At 43.5% G+C, this 22,187-nt stretch overlaps 1 protein-coding gene across 6 annotated transcripts in view; it reads left to right on the plus strand.

Annotated features, from left to right (window-relative positions):
• The window catches only part of LOC123577930 (zinc finger protein 215-like), a 67,897-nt gene extending 48,196 nt beyond the window's left edge, over positions 1-19,701 (plus strand). For 4 of the 6 annotated variants that reach the window (XM_045440375.1, XM_045440376.1, XM_045440378.1 and 1 more), the window contains one exon: positions 18,832-19,701. In XM_045440375.1, coding sequence (XP_045296331.1) covers positions 18,832-18,855 — 24 coding nt within the window. In that variant the 3' untranslated portion in view covers positions 18,856-19,701. The remainder of the gene's footprint in view (positions 1-18,831) is intronic. The other 2 variants (XM_045440377.1, XM_045440380.1) reach the window with 2 other exon arrangements.
• Positions 19,702-22,187: the final 2,486 nt, after the last annotated feature.

Here is a 22,187-nt window from a genome sequence, read left to right on the forward strand (position 1 = left end):
TGGGAGGCCACCTCCTCCAGACCTCTCCAAGGTGCTGAGCTGGGCTTGTGGGAGGCCACCTCCTCCAGACCTCTCCAAGGTGCTGAGCTGGGCTTGTGGGAGGCCACCTCCTCCAGACCTCTCCAAGGTGCTGAGCTGGGCTTGTTGGAGGCCAGCTCCTCCAAGGGTGTGAGGTGACAAAGATCCAAGCTGGGATTCCCGTCGCTGGGCTGACTCCCCACTTATAAGCTGTGGGCAGTGAAGGCATTAGGGATGGGCAAGCATTGCTGACTCCTGCAGTACTCAGCCCTGAGCCACACAGTGTCTCTCAGCTTGGGGATTCGTCCAAAGTCACCTCTGGGGACCTTCTGTCCCTTGGTGACTCCAGGCTCTGAGCACAAGACTTGTTGACAAGCGGGGCATCAGCCATGGCAACTGCTCACAACTTTTCTAGAGTGGTAATATCAAAACCATGTTAGTCAACGTTTTTGGACATTAGCGATGCTATTCACTGTTGAGAAACGCTCTTCTGCAATGTATAGTTTTTGCTTTCTGTGTCTTGGAGATATATGTGTTAAATAAATAGAGATTACACGTAGAAATATATCAGTCTTTTTGACTATCACACTATGGATAAAAGATTCATGTAGCCAGCCACATGTTGGTGGACTCTTAGGTTGTTTTCAACTTTTTTTTTTTTTTTTTTTTTTTTTTTGCCAAGACAAACAATTCTGCCAACACTTATTACACCTTTCTCGGACATCTTACTTTATATTTTTCAGAAATTTTTATTTTTAAGTAATTTTCTTCATGTGAGTTTTGCATACTTCTTTTTTCTCCATCTCATTAACTTAGAGCTTCAGTGCCTCTTGTGAATGAGATCTAATTTTCCATGACCCTTGTGATTGATTATTGCTGATAGTCACATAAGTTATTGAACTTTGCGTTTTGATCTTGTATCTAGCCATAAGGCAGTTGTACTCTATTCACATATATGAACAGACTAGCTTCCACTAACATGGGATCTCTAAATTGAAAGCAGTGCACATTCAAATTCTGGTTAGTTATGCAAAGTCGGCATAAACACCTTTTATCAGTGAATACCAACCATGTATATAAAACTCAACTTTTTGTCTTTCTGGCCAATAGTGGATGTATCAGTCCCTTAAACTCATGCCCATCCAGTGGTGAGAAATGATCTCATTTTTGTTTTGACTTATGTTTCCATGGTTTTTAGAGAGGTTAACAATCTTTTTTATCTGTTTGGCTAATTGCATTTACTCTTCTGTGAAATGTCTATACATAAAATGTTTTGTATTGGACTGTTTGACTTTTCTTAAGAATTCGTAGGAATTTTTTTTAATGTATCATGGGAAAGTGTCTATTCATGTCTTCTGCCCATATCTTCACTGGATTATTTGTTTTTTTGGGTGTTGAGTTTGATAAGTTCTCTATAGATTTTGAATACTAACCCTTTATCTGATATGCCGTTTGCAAATATCTTCTATTCTATCGGTTGCCTTTTAGTTTTGCTGATTGTTTCCTTCACTGTGCAGAAGCTTTTTATTTTGATGAGGTCCTAGTAGGTCATTTTTGCGTTTGTTTCCCTTGACTCTGGAGACACAGTGAGTAAGAAGTTGCTGTGGCCGAGGTCAAAGAGGTTTTTGCCTGCTTTCTCCTCAAGGATTTTGATGGCTTCCTGTCTTCCATTGAGGCCTTTCATCCATTTTGAGTTTATTTTTGTGTCTGGTGTAAGAAAGTGGTCCAGGTTCATTCTTCTGCATGTCGCTGTCCAGTTTTCTCAGCACCACTTGCTGAGGAGACTGTCTTTATTCCATTGGATATTCTTTCCTGCTTTGTGAAAGATGAGTTGGCCATACGTTTGTGGGTCCATTTCTGGGTTCTCTATTCTGTTCCATTGATCTGAGTGTCTGTTCTTGTGCCAGTACCATACTGTCTTGATGATTACAGCTTTGTAGTATAGCTTGAAGTCCGGGATTGTGACGCCTCTAGCTTTGGTTTTCTTTTTCAGGATTTCCTTGTCTATGCAGGGTCTTCTGTGGTTCCATAAAAATTTTAGGATTATTTGTTCTAGCTCTGTGAAGAATGCTGGCAGTATTTTGATATGGATTGCATTAAATGTGTAGATTACTTTGGGTAGTATTGACATTTTAACAATATTTTTTCTTCCAATCCATGAGCATGGAACGTTTTTCCATTTCTTTGTGTCTTCAATTTTTTTCATAAGCTTTCTATAGTTTTCAGAGTATAGATATTTTACCTCTTTGGTTAGGTTTATTCCTAAATATCCAGATGGCCAACAGACACATAAAAAGATGCCCAACATCACTTATCACCAGGGAAATCAAAACCACAATGAAATACCACCTCACACCTGTCAGAATGGCTAAAATTAACAACACAGGAAACAACAAATGTTGACGAAGATGTGGAGAAAAGGGAACCCTCTTACATTGTTGGTGGGAATGTAAACTGGTGCAGCTGCTCTGGAAAACAGTATGGAGGCTCCTCAAAAAGTTAAAAATAGAATTACCCTATGACCCAGCAATTGTACTAGTAGGTATTTACCCAAAGAACACAAAATACAGATTCAAAAGGGCACAGGCACCTTATAGCATCATTATCAACAATAGCCAAACTACAGAAAGAGCCCAAGTGTCCATTGACTGATAAAGAAGATTTGTCATATATATATATATATATATATATATATATATATATATATATGTAACATAATTACAGTAATTATATTTCACCATATTCACTGGTCTCACCTACACTCAAGGGGAAGGGATTATACAAAGGTGTGGGTCATTTGGAGTCATCTTAGAATTTTGCCCACCATAGCATCTGTGAGAGCAAAGCAAAACTTATCTGGAGGAGGATACATTTATCTTGTGCCTTGAAGAAAACCCAAAGTTATTTTTTTAATGGCAATGACGATGAAAATTCAAAGACAACCAGACGCCCAAGGAAACAAGAGAAAATGAATAAGAAGCAGAAGAAAAAACAACACACAGCAGAAGCTGACCCAGGGACATTTGAGACACTGGAGTCACCGGTTACAGATTACACAACCATGTTTGCAATGTTTGAAGAAATGTGACTTTGGAAATATCTGTGGGAAACAGAAACCTATAAAAAGGGACAGGTGGTTTGAAAAAGAATCAGAAAGAATGTCTAGAAACACAAAAACAAAACTGGAAATACAGACAACAGAGATTTATTTAACAGCAGATGGAACACAGCCAGAAGAATTATGAACTAGAAGAAATACTAACAAAATTATCCATAATTCAGCACAGAGAGACAAAAAAAAAAATAAGAAAAAATACAAAAGAGAGACTAAGAGGAGTGAGAAGATCCAGTATGCAATCAATTAAAGTCCCAAGAGAAAAGATACAGAATGGAGTCATGATGGTCAAGTGAACTTGACTGAGCTTAGAGAGAAACCCCCAGCAGAGCAGAGGTTAGAGCAATATTTGAAGAAAAAATGGCTGGGAATTTCCCAGAACTAATGAAAGATACCAATATACACATTGAATAAGTTCAGCAGATCCCAAGCATGATAAATAAAAAGAAATCAACACCCAGAAACGTCACAAAATTCAGAAAAAAAAACAAAGTTAGAGAGATTATCTTAAAGTCAGCCAGAGAAAAAAGGTCACCTTCCAAGGAATGGCAGTAAGACTGACCGATACCAGCAAAAATGGAAGTCAAAGTCAGTGAAGGATTTCTTTAATGTGTGGAAAGGCTATCTGCCTGTTGTATACCAGAAAAAGCATTGCTCAAGAATGAATGAAAAATAAAAATATTTTCAGATGAAAAGATTGAGAGTTTGCCACCAGTAGAAGACTGAAGGAAACACTAGACGGTATACTTTAGACAGAAAGGAAGGAGATGTAAGGTGGAAAGTCTGAGTTGGAACAAAAAATGAAAAGGAAAGAAAGAGGTAAATATGGGTCCAGGTGTGGACAAACATTATATAAAACAGAAACAAAAATGTCCAAAGGGGTCTGGAAAGCAAACAAGATACATTCAAAACACAAGGTAGTGGTGACATTTAGGCTGAGAGGAAATAACAGGAGTTAAAACATTCTGGGCGCCTGGGTGGCTCAGTCAGTTAAGTGTCCAACTTTGGCTCAGGTCATGATCTGATGGCTCCTGAGTTTGAGCCCCGAGTCAGGCTCTGTGCTCACAGCTCAAAGCCTGAAGCCTGCTTTGGATTCTGTGTCTCCCTCTCTCTCTGCCCCTCCTCTGCTCATGCTCTGTCACTGTATGTCTCTCAAAAATGAATAAATGTTAAAAAAATTAGAAATAGTTAAAGCATTCTAAGGTGTGGTGATCTGAAGATGCACGTACTCTATGATGCAGAAATTGCGCTCACAGAAATATACACTGGGGAATGCATGTGTCTGTGCTCTTGAACACAATTTAGATAATGTTCATAGCTACATTGGTCATGGTGGCTGGAAACATAATGGAAACAATTCAAATGTCTATCAACCTTAGAATGTGCACATGTACACATATACATGAGTATGTGGTGATGGTTGCACATTTTTGGGAAAATATTAAAACCCACTGAATTTCACACTTAAAAAATTAGATTACATTGGTGGTTTGCACAACTCTGTAAAAATACCCCCCCAAAAAAACCATTTAACTGCACAATTAAAAAAATTTAATGTTTGTTTATTTTTGAGAGAGAGAGACAGAGTGTGAGCAGGGGATGGGGCAGAGGGAGAGAGGGAGACACAGAATACAAAGCAGGCTCTAGGCCCTGAGATGTCAGTACAGAGCCTGACGCGGGGCTTGAACCCACAAACCATGAGACCATGACCTGAGCTGAAGTCGGATGCTCAACCAACTGAGCCACCCAGCCGCTCTTTAAATGTACAATTTTAATGGGTGAGGTTTGGGACACCTGGGTGGCTCAGTTGCTTGAGACTCTTGATTTCTGCTGGGGTCATGATCTCAGGGTTTGCTGGATTGAGCCCTGTGTCAGGTTCTGCACTGATGGTGCGGAGCCTGCTTGGGATTCTCTGTCTCTGTTTTTGTGCTCCTCCCCTGCTAATGCATTCTTTCTCTCTCTATATTTCAAAATAAATAAATAAACTTTAAAAAGAATAAATGAATGAAGTTCGTGATATGTAAATTATATATCAATAAGGCTGTGAAAATATTGATTAAAATGATCACTCTTCCCAGGGTGCCTGGGTGGCTCGGTTGGTTGGGCATCCAACTTCAGCTCAGGTCATGATCTCACAGTTCATGGGTTCAAGCCTGGCATCAGGGTCTGTGCTGACAGCTCAGAGCCTGGAATCTGCTTCAGATTCTGTGTCTCCCTGTCTCTCTGCCCCTCCCCTGCTCGCGCTCTCTCTCCCAAAAATGAATAAACATTAAAATATTTTTTTTTAATGATCACTCTTCCCTTCAAAAAAGAATGCCCATTTCTTTCCCACAAACATTGCAAATGAGTTCCCATTTACCGTCACTCGATGTTTTAATATTTGCCAATATCATCTGCAAATATAAAATTAATACTAGCAAGCATTTATCTACTGCTTACTAATCTTCACAGGGTATTCTGAGTTCATCTGTATTAAACACTCAGTCCTCACAACAACCCTATAAGGCAAGTGCTATTATTAGTCCTTAATTCACAGATGAGAATTGGAGGCTCACAGAGACTAGGGAGCTTGTCCAAGGCCACACTGCTAGTAAGTGACAAGGACAATGACATTGATCCAGGTAGTCTGGGGCCAGAGTCCTAGACTTTTCACCATGATACTCATTACTGAATCTTTTTCAAACATATATTTTACATTTCCTATACTTTAATAATTTTATATTTACGGGACTGTTACAAAGATAGCCCAGTTTCCATATAACCTCCTGACAGCTTCACTTAATATGACAGCTGAGACAACCATGTGTGTCTGTCAAAGAGATGGACATCAACCCATTATTAGTAACTAAATGTGCCTTTTAGATTTCTCCATGTTTCTCACTCATTTCCCTCTTCTCTCCCAAGAGCCAATTCAGGGTCTCAGTTGCATTTAGCTGCCTCCTTTTTACTGCACCCTTATTCTGGAATGTTCTATTGGGTAAGCTGCCTCCTTTTACCGCTCACTGATTCTGGAATGTTCTATTAGGGAAACCGCCTCCTTTTTACTGCACCCTTATTCTGGAATGTTCTATTGGGTATGCTGTCTCCTTTTTACCGCTCACTTATTCTGGAATGTTCTACTGGGTAAGCTGCCTCCTTTTTACCACTCACTTATCCTGGAATGTTCTATTGGGTAAGCTGCCTCCTTTTTACTGCACCCTTATTCTGGAAAGTTCTATTGGGTAAGCTGCCTCCTTTTTACTGCACCCTTATTCTGGAAAGTTCTATTAGGGAAACCGCCTCCTTTTTACTGCACCCTTATTCTGGAATATTCTATTGGGTAAGCTGCCTTCTTTTTACTGCACCCTTATTCTGGAATGTTCTATTGGGTAAGCTGCCTCCTTTTACCGCTCACTGATTCTGGAATGTTCTATTAGGGAAACCGCCTCCTTTTTACTGCACCCTTATTCTGGAATATTCTATTGGGTAAGCTGCCTTCTTTTTACTGCACCTTCATTTTGGAAAGTTCTATTGGGTAACATATTTAATATTCTGCTTGGCCATTTCCACTTCTCTTGTGAATTTTATGTTCATCTTCCTTGTCCATGCTTTATTGGCATTTTGATCTCTTGTCGTTTGTAAGAACTCCTTGTATGTTGTATATTAGTTTATTTGATACAAAGGTCCTACTTAGTGCCTCCGTTTCCCAGACTGCCACAACAAGTACCACAGACTGAGTGGCTTAAACAACAGACATTTATTGTCTCAAAGTTCTGGAGGCTGGAAGTTCGAGGTCAAAGTGTCTGCAGGTTGGTTGGTTTGTTCTGAGGGCTCTGAAGGCTCTGTTACAGGCCCCTCTCCTTGGCTTGTAGATGTCTGTCTTGTCCCTGTGTCTGTACACATCACCTTCCCTCATACATGTCTGCTTCCAAATTGCCCGTTTTTATGAGTACACCATTAATATTGGATTAGAGGAATCCTAATCCAGGATGACCTCATCTTAACTAATTATCTGTGCAGGGACCCCATTTCCAAATAACATCTCACTCTGAGTTCATAGGGGGTTAGCGTTTCAAAATCTGAATTTTGGGGTGTGGGACACAATTCCAATGCATAACGGTTTATAATTTCTTTATTTTTATGTCATTGACTCATTCTACAACTCTTTTTTTTAATACCCCTAAGACACTTCTTTACAGACCACTGTAAACCACAGATCCCAGATCTTGTAAAATCATTAATGTTAGGGTGCCTGGGTGGCTCAGTTGGTTAAGCACCTGACTTCGGCTCAGGTCATGATCTCTCAGTTCGTGAGTTCGAGCCCCATGTCGGGCTCTGTGCTGACAGCTCAGAGACTAGAGCCTGTTTTGTATTCTGTGTCTCCCTCTCTCTCTGCCCCTCCCCTGTGCTCTCTCTCTCTCTCTCAAAAATAAATAAACATTAAAAAATTTTTAAAAATCATGGATGTTATATTCTAGCTGGGAGTCAAGCAGTAAATAAGTAAACAAATACATTTTCAACTTTCAGGTGGTAGTCGACATATGAAGAAAAATACAGCATGACAAGGGGCGTAGAAGGACAGCAGGGCATGTATTTAGCCAGTATGGTTAAGGACAGCTTAGTGAGGAAAAGACAAATGATCAAATGGTAGAATGAGCCATGCACTTAACTGAGGAGGGAACATTCCAGCAGAGGAAACAGTACATGCAAGGTGTTGAGATCAGGAGGCACTCAGGGCATTAGAAAGATGTGAGTGCAGCAGATTGGAGGGTGAAGGATGGCAGGAGATGAGGAGAGGCCGGGAGTGGGGAGACCGTGTGACCGGATTGGCTATGGTGAGGAGTATGGGTTGGATTAGCAAGCATGATTTAAAAAAAACCCTGCAGGGCTTGGATGAGGCTGTGACCCAGGCTGGTCCCAGTTACGAGGTGTAGAGAATAAACTTTAAGGACGCAAGGGCAGAACTAGGGTGTGTAGGTGCTCTGGCAGGGGTCCGCGCTGGCAGGGGTTTGGCCGAGGGCAGTGGTGGCTTTTGGACTAACATGGTAACGGCAGAGGTGGTGACGGGTGGGCGTGGATGCTACAGTGAAACTTTGGTTTGCGAGCACAAATCATCCGGAAACACGCTTGCAATCCAAAGCACTCGCATATCAAAGCAAATTTCAAGAACCATTGACTCTGTTGTGATCATGTGACATTGGGCGTCACGCACTACTCATATTGCAAGACATCGCTCGTTTATCTGGAACCCTCGCAGAACAATTTACTTGCAATCCGAGCTTTTATTGTATGTTGAAAATTGAAAGTCTAAACTTTGGGGAGTTGAAAATTGTTTCCAGTGGTTGCATATGGGTTGTAGGAGAAACAATAGTAATATAATGCAAAATGATACATAATGTAATATGTGGTAATATAAAATAACGATGTAATGTTAATAATATAAAGTAATATAATAATATAAAGTAATATAAAGCATAACAATGGCAGCAAACACATGCTTACTCTGAGCGATGCACTGTCCTATATACGACACATACAATTATATATGTATGTGACTACACGCTGTCCTGTATACGACACATACGATTACATATGTGTGTGTACACACACACACACACACACACACACACATACACACACACACCTTTGGTCCTCACAATAACCCGGCCATGTGACCCTGTAGCTACAACCATCCTGTTTTAGTGCTGGGGGTGAGTTTTAGGCTTCCAGACTGAGTATCTGGGTGGATAGTGGATGCCATTTACTGGGCTGGGGAAAACTGTAGGAAGATCAGATTTGGGGACACAAAGCCACGGATCTACTTTAGTATGTTAACTGTGAGATGTCTGTTAGACATTCAAGTGGAGAAACAGCAGGACAGGGAAACACGGGGCTGAGGGTCAGGACTTGTCAGCATATGGACACCAATTAGAGCCGAGGGGCTGGGTGTTATCACTCAGGAAATCATTGCAATTACAGAGCACACACCTTCAGCATTGCTAATTGGGCTGAATATTTAGTGTCTGCACCAAAGAGGGAAGTAACTCGGTGAAGAATAAACAGACGCCGCGGTCTGACTCCAACTGACCTTAGCTAACCTGTGTGCAGACCCTGGAGTCCAGTGGGACTGCTCTTACCTGGTAACACAGGCTAGAAATTCCACCAGCCCCGAATCAGTTTAGCTCGGCATAACAACCCATTCTTTTACGGCTAAGAAAAGCCTCATTACGTTGAAACTCCCGGTGCTTCCCCAAGGACGAGAACTTTGCTGACATGCTTGGCGCCCGAGAGAGATCCCCCCCGCCCCCTCTGTCACCCTGGTATTGCAGGGCTGGGGCCTGGAGCAGGAGGAGCCAGACGGGACTGCAGTAATTGGCCTCCAACTCCCCTCCAGTAGCCACTGGAGACCAGGGCCTACGAGCTCGTTAGGAACTGGCGATCAGAGATTGGCCTGGGAATTGTGAAGAAACTTTTTGACCGGTTTAACTCATTAGTAAAGCATCTGCGGTTCTGGCAGGCACTTCTTCCCCAAGGGCTAGTGTCTCTGTGCTGAGAAAACACATCCCAGAATTGCAAGAGAGGAAAAGATTTTTTTTGGCGTGGCCGGGTGCAGCCACTGCCTAGCCGTGTGCATTTCTTCTTGTAAAGTGGGCACATGGGTGAGGAAGGGGCTTTGACCGACTGGTTCGCTCTTTGCCTCTCCGGTGCCGACAACACTCAGTGCACATTCAGTGAAAACCTGTCAAATCACTGAGATGATCTTACATGTTTCTTTACTGCAGTGGTTCTCAATGAAGGGTGACTTGGCTCCCCAGGGGACCCTTGGTAGTGTCTAGAGACATTTTTGGTTGTCACAGCTGGAAAGGGGGGTGCTCCTGGCATTAGTGGTGGGGGGCAGGGATGCTGCTTAACATCCCGCAGTTAAGCCCAGGATAGTCCCCACAGCTTAGAATGATTCATCCCCAAGTATCAAGTGTGCACGAATTGAGAAACCCTGATTTTCCGGCTTATAATTCACCTCTGTCCACCAGAAGTTAAGAGCCAGGGTCCAGCTTGCTCACTGCTGTATCTCCGGCAAATAGAATCGTGTCTGATGAGTAGATACTCCATAACTTTGCATTGACTGGAGTGATGGCTCTAGGCACCTGCTTCAGAGTCTCTGTCTGTGTTCTTCCTTTTTCAAACACTGGGCACTTGCTTGAACACGTGCTGGAGACCTGCCAATGAGCCAGAAACAGCCCCTGCTCTTCAGAAGGGCTCCCTCTGGCGGGGAAGACCCAGCCACCTATGCATGGGCTCTCCATGTGTGACAAAGGCATAGCTCCTTTCAGGGAAATAGAACTGCAGACAGAAATACTTTGTGATGTGACAAAAATGGCATTTTACTTCTGTGATATTCTGCCCCCCCAAACATAGAACCCCATTGTAATCACAAGAAAAACATCAGACAAATCCCAATTGAGGGGCACTCTATAAAATCCCTGAGAAGAGTGATTTTGCAGTGAGAAAACCTGAAAACGTGGCCTGATCAACGGTCATGTCGTGTCCTAAATTGTGCAGATAGAATGTGCCATTGATGTGACAGGATGAAATGGCACCAGACTTTTGTGGTCCCATAACCCCATCCTAACTGAAAAAAACATCAAATTCCTATACAGGCGCACCTTATGGTAGACCTGAACCGTTCTTCTCAAAACTGTGTGGGTCACCAAAGACAAAGTCTGAGACAGTGTCACAGAGCCTCAGGGGACACGGTGACTCTGTGTAAAGCCATGTTCTGGATGGGATCCTGGAACAGAAAAAGGACCTCAGGTAAAAAGTCATCAAATGCGAATAACTTACGAACTTCAGTTAATTTTCTGTGTCAGCTTGACAGCCTTAGGACGCCCAGATACCTGGCTAAACATTATTTCTGAGTGTGTCTGTGGGGCTGTTTCAAGATGAGATTGGCATTTGAAGTGGTGGACCAGGTAAGCCACTGGCCCTCCCCCACATAGGTGGGCATCAGCCAACGTGCAGACAGTGTTCAAATCCCCCGATTGTTGGTTTAGTTTGAATAAATGTTCTAATGATACCCAGCCATTGCATTTGATATATTTGTCTCTTAAATGTATTTTATTTATTTATTTATTTATTTATTTATTTATTTTTAAATTTTTTAACGTTTATTTATTTTTGAGACAGAGAGAGACAGAGCATGAACGGGGGAGGGGCAGAGAGAGAGGGAGACACAGAATCGGAAGCAGGTTCCAGGCTCTGAGCCATCAGCCCAGAGCCCGATGCGGGGCTCGAACTCGCGGACCACGAGATCGTGACCTGAGCTGAAGTCGGATGCTTAACCGACTGAGCCACCCAGGCGCCCCTCTTAAATGTATTTTAATCTATGAGGATTTCCCTCTAAAGTTTCCCCCACATTTTGTTTGTTGAAGAACTGGTGGGGCACTTGCTTTCTTGACAGCATAATGGTTAAGGGCATGAGATCTCAAGTCAGGTAACCTAGTTATTTTCAAAAGATTAAAAAAAATTTTTTTAATGTTTATTTTTGAGGGAGAGAGAGAGAGAGAGAGAGCAAGGGAGGGGCGGGGGGGGGGGAGACACAGAATCCGAAGCAGGCTACAGGCTCTGAGCTGTCAGCACAGAGCCTGATGTGGGTCTTGAACTCATGAACCTTGAGATCATGACCTGAGCCAAAGTCCGATGCTTAACCGACTGAGCCACCCAGCTTCCCCTCAAAAGATGTTTTTAATTGAAGTATAATTAACATACAGTGTTATACTCATGTTGGAGTATTACTCAGCCATAAGAAAGACTAAGATCTTGCCATTTGCAACAACATGCATGGACCTAGTTTTTTAAAAATATCCTTTTTATTTAAGTGTTACCTATGTACAGAAAAGTACATGAATCATAATTGTGAAGCTTGGTGAGTTTTCCCAAATAAACGTGCCTTTGCAACCAGCAACTTATTGGGACACAAATATTATCGGCGCCCTGGAAATCACCATCCCCCCTACCAGACTCTACTATCCCACAAAGGCATTAACATCATTGATCAGTTTTTACATGTTTTAAAACTTGACAAAGTTTTAAAGCATACAAAATTTTTCTGGCTTCTTTTTCTCAAATTAGGTTTCTAGATAGATCCATATTGTTGCTTGTGGCTGGTTTCCATTGTCTCTCACTATTGTATGAATATACCACCATTTATTTAAGCATTTCTGTCATTGAGGGTGGCAGTTTCTTATAAAGTTAATCATACATCTATCCTAGGACACAGAAACCCCACTTCTTGTTGGGGGTGGGGCGATGGTACCAGTCTGTGTCTTGAAAGGGATTTGGGTTACCCTGGCATGTGCATTTGTTAAAACTTATCAAAAATTATCTGGGCATTTTTCTCTAGGTAAACTTTACCCCCAAAATAAAACAAAAAAAGAACTGTCAGTGAACTCCAGTTAGCAATGTACATGCTGAAATACTGGAAGACCACATACTAGTGATTGTAACTTACTTTGAGATGCATAAAAACTTAAGATGCACTCACAGGTGGATAGAGGGATGGAGATATGGGTAGACATGTTATAAAGCAAGTTAGTAAGTTGTCCATTGTATTCTCTGTGCTCAGAGAATGATGAGGGGAAATATAACTGAATACCAGAGAGTGCATGAGGAGATGGCTGTGTTAGACAGGTGATCAGGCTTTCTGAGGGTCTGGTGACATTTGACATGAGATTCAAATAGAAGAAAGAAACCAGACATGTGGAGGGTTGGAGAGTTTCATAACAGAGCCACACTTGTTTGGGTGTAAAATGATATTTCTGGGTTTTTCCAAATGCTCCAGTGGAGTTGGCATCCTGAGAGACCTGTGCTGCCCAGGAGCTTGCACATGGCTGCATATTCTGAGAAGAGCTCCATAGGCCGGTAGGAAGGAGGCTTCTCACTTGTCCTGGTGGCTCAGGACTACCTGCCATAGCATGGGGTATGTCTGCCAACATTTCTCTGTCCCCTTGGGGATATACCCCATTCCTGCAAGTCCCACTAGGCTCTGGGTCACAGTACTCTGCCCCAACTGGCTGCAGGTGAGAGCACGTGGTCCAGGCTTAGCCAGTCATAGCTTCCCACCCCTGGTGACATTTGTTGGTTCTCAGTGAAGGCAGCAACACAAACACAGCTAATTAGTTTTTTGTTGGGATGGACTGAAGGGTTTTGGGATCATGAAGATTTTGCTGGAGTTGGGGAGATGTTAGCCATATTTCTTCATGCCCAGGATGTGAGAAATTCCGTGTAAGGAACACATGGATATGAGTGATAATGAGATGGAGAGGTGGAGAAGGAACTAGAAAGGTGGAGGTATGTAAAGAGAGAGATGGAGAGAGAGAGAAATGATAGATAGATAGATAGATAGATAGATAGACAGATAAATAGGAGATGGATGGATGGATGAATAGAGATGATAGATAGATAGATAGATAGATAGATAGATAGATGATATATAGATAGTAGACAGATGATAGATAGATAGATAGATAGATAGATAGATAGATAGATAGATGATATATAGATAGTAGATAGTTTACTAAGATAGACAGGGGCGCCTGGGTGGCTCAGTCGGTTAAGCAGCCAACTTCGGCTCAGGTCATGATCTCGCAGTCCCTGAGTTCGAGCCCTGCGTCGGGCTCTGTGCTGACAGCTCGGAGCCTGGAGCCTGTTTCAGAGTCTGTGTCTCCCTCTCTCTGACCCTCCCCCGTTCATGCTCTGTCCCTCTCTGTCTCAAAAATAAATAAACATTAAAAAAACTTAGATAGACAGACAGATAGATGGATGATAGATAAATGATAGATAGGTATAAGATAGATGATTGGTAGATAGATAGATAGGTAGATAGATGATACATAGATAGTAGATAGTTGACTTATAGATAGATAGATGGATGATAGATAAATGATAGGTAGGTATAAGATAGATGATAGATATATATTTGATAGATAAATGATAGGTATATAGAAGATAGATAAATAGATAATAGATAGTAGATAGATAGATAGATAGATAGATAGATAGATGGATAGATGATATATACAGAAAGATCTGGAAGACGGGATCCCTAGTTCTTCCAAGGATTACATTCCTTCGCTTTCTTTCTTTGACTCTGTGACCTCCTCCATTCTTCCCAGTTCCATGATCCAGAAAATTCTATTTCAGCTTAACCTTATTTGGGTTGGGTTTTGGTCACATTTGCTGCTGAAATAAACCTAAAGTCTTACCACCAAAATATACCCCAAATCTCTCCACCTTTCCCCATCACCAGCACTATCTCCTGCCTGGACACCTGCTGTCACCTCCTGATTGGCCTCCAGGCACCAAAACTTGCCTCTTTGAAGTCCATCCTCCTCAAGGCCATCAGGGTGAGCTGGCAGGTAGAATCTTCAGATGGTCTGTCCTCAAGGCCATCAGGGTGAGCTGGGAGGTGGGATCTTTAGATGTCATGCATGATAAGATTTCCATCCAGACCTGGAGGAGAGGACTGTCTGGGCTGTTACAGCCTGTCACAGCTTAGCTGGTGTCTCTGGACTATTTGGCGCTTGTAAGGAAGATGCTCAGAGTAGGTGGGTACAGAGAGCAATAACTGAGGCTTTTGGTACAGAGATGTACAACCTTTCTCTTCCTCCCACCCCTTCTTTCCTGATTTATTAGCACCATATCACTTGTGGTTGCATGGGGCCCACCTGGATAATCCAGGCTCATCCCCTATCTCAGGATCCTTAGTCACACCTGCAAAGTCCCTTTGGCCATGTAATGTAACATGCTTACAGGCTCTGGGGATTGGGATGTGGACCTCTCTGGAGGGGGTCAAAGGGCATTATTCTATCTACCAGAGAAGGCCAGCAAGAAACTGGAGTCCTCAGCCTAACTGCCCACCAGGGACTGGATTCTAACAACTGTGTCATCTTGGAAGTATATCCAACCCTGGATATACTTGAGAGGAAGCCTTGGCTTGGGATGAAGACCCACTGGACGTCATGATATTTGTTCTGAAGCAAAGGACCCACCGAAGCTGTTCCTGATCCACACAATTGTGAGATGATATGTATGTGTTGTTTTAAGCCACAATTTGTGGCAATGTGTTGTGTAACAACAGAGCGCATACATTCATGTGACTCACTTTGGCAAAGAGATGCTGGTACTTGTGATGCACACTACAGCTTGGGATAAGTCTTGCTCATCTGCCCTTGCAATGAAAGCATGCCTGGGTGAACCTTCTGGAGGACCAGAGCCGGTGGAGCAGAGGAGGACCTTCTGGAGGACCTGGGCCGGTGGAGCAGAGGAGGACCTTCTGGAGGACCAGAGCCGGTGGAGCAGAGGAGGACCTTCTGTAGGATGGGAGCAGATGGAGCAGAGGAGAACCTTCTGGGGAGGGAGAGCAGGTGGAGAAGAGGAGGGCCTTCTGGAGGACAAGAGCAGGAGGAGCAGAGGACCTCCTCAGAACCTGACTGTCCTGCTTCCAGAAGCCCAAACCATTTCACAAGGACACCCCGTGGAGAGGCCACATGTAGGGGTTCCAGCTGACCACAAGCTGACCTCCCAAATATGAGCACAGACACTTCCATATCTCTCCAGCTTCCAGCCGTGGTGTTACCTCCAGCTTCAAGGCTTCCCAGCGGAGGCCCCAGACATAGTGCAGCAAAGACAAACCATCCTGCTGAGCTCTGTCCTACATCCCAACCCAAAGAATCAGGAGGATGTTAATAGGGTTGCCTCATGCCTCCAGGTTTGAGGCAGCTTGTCAGGCAGCAGTAATAACCCAAGCAGGGGTAGGCACCACTCTCCCAGGAGAACCCTGACCCTGTGCAGAACCAGCAGGCAATTTGCTCTGGGAACTGGGGCCTCAGCTCTGGGAGATGATCTGTAGGCACTAGCCAATCACAACGGCCCTTTTCTCCTTTGCTGGTGGTTGGTTTAGGAGTGAGCATGTGACCCAGTCTGGCCAGTGAGATTTAATGAGAAGTTCCCTCCTGCTCCAAAGAAATATTTTCCTCCACATAAAAAAGAATGAGGCAAAGGGTGGGACTGCATTCCTCACTCTCCATCTTCCTCCCATCCTTTCTTCTGGATGTTTTCTGGTGAGGATGGGGCACTGGCAGCTGTTTTGTGATCATGAGGGCAAATCCTAGATTCTCACAGAGAAGCAAGTCTGATATCATTGATACCTTGAATTGACCAATTTAGAACTACTCATCTATGGTCATTTTGTTGTATGAGGTGGTGGGGTTGCTAGATCTAGCAAGCAGAAGTGTAGGACTCCCAGTTAAATTGGAGTTTCAGATAGACAAGCTTTTTTAAAAGTATTTCTTTTCTAAATTTAAATTCAAGTTAGTTAGCATACAGTGTCATCTTGGTTTCAGGAGTAGAACTCTATGTTTCATCTCTTTAACTTTTATTTATTTTTGAAAGACAGAGAGACACAGTATGAGCAGTGGAGGGGCAGAGAGAGAGGGAGACACAAAATCTGAAGCAGGCTCCAGGCTCTGAGCTATCAGCACAGGGCCCAATGTGGGGCTCGAACTCATGAACCAGGAGATCATGACCTGAGCCCAAGTTGGACTTTCAATTGACTGAACCACCCTGGGCGCTCCGTGTATTTCATCTGGTACATACAATGCCCAGTGCTCATCCCAACAAATGCCCTCCTTAATAGCCATCACCCATTTAGCCCATCCCCTCACCCACCTCCCCTCCAACAATCCTCAGTTTGTTCTCTGTATTTAAGAGTCTCTTATGGTTTGCCTCCCTCTCCCGTGCTATGTTTTGGACATACTTATTCTAAAAATCATTGGTATAATTATACTTTAAGGAAACTTTATTTACATGAAATTTAAATTTAATTGAGTGTCCTGTATTTTACTTGGCAATTTTAAGAGACAGTAAACTTATTATTATTTCTAGAGGCAGTAGAATGTAATGGATATATGTTCTCTGGAGCAAGACTGCATGAATCCAAATCCCACTTTATTTTAGGAGCTACGTGGCATCAGGACAGTTATCTGCTGTAATTCCATTATCCTCATATATAAAGTGGGGGTGATGATAATGATGGTGAGGATAGTCAGCCCACGGCATTGTTATGAGAATTAAATTGACATACATAAGTCACATAAGGTGTGCCTGGCCCATATACTTACAATTTAAATGCTGGATGTTATAATGATGTGGGTAAGCATGTGGGATCTGGCACCAGACATCCAGGTTTGAAACATGGCTCAGCTGTTTCCTATCTAGCATGAACCCATCCCCTTGTGTGTTTCTGTTTTTCTCATCTGTAAAGTGGAGATACTAATAATTCCTACCTCATGGGGTTATTGTAAGGAAATCATTCATAATATATGAAAAGCTGTCAGTGCCTGGCACACAGTAAGCCCTTAACTAAGTTATTATTGCTTAGGCCACTTTTAAAAATCTTTTTTGTAATGTTTATTTATTTTGAGGGAGAGAGAGGGAGACGCAGAATCTGAAGCAGGCTCCAGGCTCCAAGCTGTCAGCACAGAGCCTGACACGGGACTTGAACCCACAAACCGTGAGATCATGACCTGAGCTGAGCTCAACCAACTGAGCCACCCAGGTGCCCCCCAGGGTTTTAGTTTTTAATGTTTATTTATTTATTTTGAGAGAGAGAAAGAGAGAGAGTAAGCGAGCAGGGGAGGGGCAGAGAGAGAGAGAGAGAGAGAGAGGGAGAGAGAGAGAATCCCCAGTAGTCTCTGCACTGTCAGTGAGCCGAAATCAAGGTCAGGTGCTTAACCGACTGAGCCATTCAGATGCCCCAATTCCAGGGGTTTTGACAAATGAATAATGACATGTGCCCTTCACTACAGCATCCTACAGAATAGTTCTACAGCCCTAAAGTTCCTCTGGGTTCTTCCTATATATCCCTACTTCTCCTCATCCCCTGACAACCACTGATCTTTCCTCTGTATGTTTGTATTTCCCAGAATGTCATAAAGCTGGTATCACACAGTATGTAGTCTTTTCACATTGGCTTATTTCACTTAATTATATGCATCTAAAGGTCCTCCAGTCTTTTCATGACTTGATAGCTCATTTCTTTTCAGCACTGACTAATATCCCATAGTCTGGATGGACCACAGTTTATTTATCCCTTCACCTACTGAAGGACATCATCGTTGCCTCCAAGTTTGGGCCATTATGAGTAAAGCTGCTAGAAACATCCCCCCATTCAAGTTTTTGTGTGGGCATAAGTTTTCAATTCCTTTCGGTAAATATCAAGGAGTGCAGTTGCCAGATCATATGATAAGACTATGTCTAGTTTTGTAAGAAACTGCAAGTTGTCCTCCAAAGTGACTGCACCATTTTGTGTTCCCACCAGCCATGAACGAGAGTTCCTGTTCTCTACATCCTCGCCCACATTTAGTGACATTGGTGTTCTGGATCTGGGGCATTCTAATAGGTGTTCAGTAGTGTCTCATTGTTTAATTTGCATTTCCTTGTGTGTATAAGGTGGAGCCCATTTTCATATGCAAATTTGCCATCTGTATATTTTCTTTGGTGAGGTGTCCATTAAGGCCTTTTGCCCATTTTTAAAATGAGTATCTCTTTTTCTTATTGTTGAATTTCAGGAGTTCTTTGTATATTGTGGATAGTAGTCCTTTATCAGATGTGCCTTTTGCAGTATTTCTTCTTAGTTTGTAGCTTATCTCATTCTCTAACAGAAGCCGCTCTTGAAAGACATTTGATATCTTGCAGCTGAATGCACTCTTCCAGAGACAGGTAAGTACAGTACTTACGCTTGGTGAGATACCCAATTATGGTGCCATGTCCTCCTTTGACTAAAAGGTGGCTTGTCCACCATTCCTTCTCATGCCTCAAGGATTGGAAATGTTCAGAGTCAACTCATTGCAGAGATTCCAGAAGACAATACTTTAGTCTCAGTTCTGTGTTTTCTGAGATAAAGTGATTTGGCTTTTCCATAGATTTTAGCAGCTGCCTCATACAATTCCAATAGTTTCAATGTTTTTGCTTAAGTTATCCATTCATTGATTCCACCAGCAAATCTTTGTTGAGTGCCTACTATGTGCTAGGCACTGCTCTGAGCACTGCTGATAGTGTAGTGAACAAAACAGACCAAAGCCCTTTCCTCATGAAACTTACATTCTGGTGGGAAAGTCATACAATGTACAAAGTTCATGAAGTACATAGCATGTCTAGTGGTGATAAATGCAATGGAGAATTATATAGCATGTCTAGTGGTGATAAGTGCAATGGAGGGGAGTGTTGGCTTCAGGCATGGCTGAATCTAGCAGATTCAATGATATCAGACTATAAAAGCTTGGAAAGGAATAGAGAATGCCTGGGTATTTTTGCCTCTCTGCCCCCAGATCTGTAAGGGAATTTGAGTCCAAAGAATAAGCAATGGCCCAGGAGGCTTGACTTTCATAAGCTGAGTGAGAAGGACCCAAGGAGTTAAATCTTGATATTTTCCAGGCAGAAAGAAAATAATAGCAAAATCATGATAATAATAATCACCATCATCACCATCATCACCACCATCACCGTCACCATCATCATCACCACCACCACTATCATCATCACCACCACCACTATCATCATCACCGCCATCACCATCATCATCGCCACCACCATCATCATCACCACCACCACCATCATCACCATCACCACCACCACCACCATCATCATCGCCAACACCATCATCATCACCATTACCACCATCATCATCACCACCACCACCATCAGGATCACCACCATCCTCATTGCCACCACCATCATCATCATCACCACCATCATCATCACCACCATCACCGTCAGGATCACCTCCATCATCATCACCACCACCACCATCATCACCACCAGCACCATCACCTATACCACCACCATCATCATCATCGCCATCACCATCATCACCACCATCATCATCACCGCCATCACCATCAGAATCACCACCATCATCATCACCACCACCATCATCATCACCATCACCATCATCATCATCACCACCATCACCATCATCACCACCACCACCACCATCATCACCATCATCACCATCGCAACCATCACCACCATCATCATCACCATCACCACCATCACGATCATCACCACCATCACCACCACCACCATCACCATCACGACCACCATCATGATCACCACCATCATCAACATCACCAGAATCATCACCACCATCATCATCACCACCATCATCATCACCATCATCATCATCACCATCACCACCAACATCACCGCCACCAGCATCATCATCATTACCACCATCACCATCAGGATCACCACCATCATCACCATCATCAGAATCATCACCACCATCATCATCACCATCACCACCAACATCACCGCCACCAGCATCATCATCATTACCATCACCACCATCATGACCACCACCACCATCACCGTCACCATCACCACCACCATCATCATTGCCACCAACATCATCATCACCACCGCCAGCATCATCATCACCATCACTATCATCATCACCATCACCATCATCATCATCACCACCATCACCATCAGGATCACCACCATCGCAACCATCACCACCATCATCATCATCACCACCGCCAGCATCATCATCACCATCACAATCATCACCACCATCATCACCACCATCACTATCAGGATCACCACCACCATCACCATCACCACCACCATCATCATCAACATCACCAGCATCATCACCACCATCATGATCACCACCATCATCACCATCATCATCATCATCACCACCATCACCATCGCCACCATCATCACCACCACCACCATTATCACCATCACCACCACCATCATCGCCACCACCATCATCATCAACATCATCAGCAGCATCACCACCATCATGATCACCGCCATCATCACCATCATCATCATCACCACCATCACCATCGCCACCACCATTATCACCATCACCACCACCATCATCGCCACCACCATCATCATCAACATCATCAGCATCATCACCACCATCATGATCACCGCCATCATCACCATCATCATCATCATCACCACCATCACCATCGCCACCACCATTATCACCATCACCACCACCATCATCGCCACCACCATCATCAACATCATCAGCATCATCACCACCATCACCATCGCCACCACCATTATCACCATCACCACCACCATCATCGCCACCATCATCATCATCATTACCACCATCACCATCAGGATCACCACCATCACCATCACCACTATCATCACCACCATCACCATCACCACCACCATCATCATTGCCACCAACATCATCATCACCACCGCCAGCATCATCATCACCATCACCATCATCATTATCGCCATCACCATCATCATCATCACCACCACCATCATCATCACCGTCGCCACCATCATCATCATCAACATCGCCACCATCATCATCGCCACCACCATCATCATCACCGTCGCCACCATCATCATCATCAACATCGCCACCATCATCATCGCCACCACCATCATCATCACCGTCGCCACCATCATCATCATCAACATCACCATCATCATCACCATCACCACCATCATCATCATCATCGTCACCACCATCATCATCGCCACCGCCATCATCATCACCACCATCATTATCACCACCATCACCATCAGGATCACCACTATCATCATCACCACCACCATCATCATCACTGCCACCATCAGGATCACCACCATCATCATCACCACCACCATCATCATCACTGCCGCCATCAGGATCACCACCATCATCATCATCATCACCACCATCATCATCACCACCACCATCATCATCACTGCCGCCATCAGGATCACCACCATCATCATCACCATCACCACCATTATCACCATCACCACCACCATCCTCATCACCATCACCATCGTCATTGCCACCAACATCATCACCATCACCATCATCATCACCACCACCATCATCATCATCACCACCATCAGGATCACCACCATCATCATCACCATCACCACCATTATCACCATCACGACCACCATCCTCGTCACCATCATCACCATCATCATCATGATTACCTCCATCATCACCACCATCATCACCAAAGCCATC

This window comes from Leopardus geoffroyi, chromosome E2, assembly GCF_018350155.1.
Source record: "Leopardus geoffroyi isolate Oge1 chromosome E2, O.geoffroyi_Oge1_pat1.0, whole genome shotgun sequence".
Lineage (NCBI taxonomy): Eukaryota > Metazoa > Chordata > Mammalia > Carnivora > Felidae > Leopardus > Leopardus geoffroyi.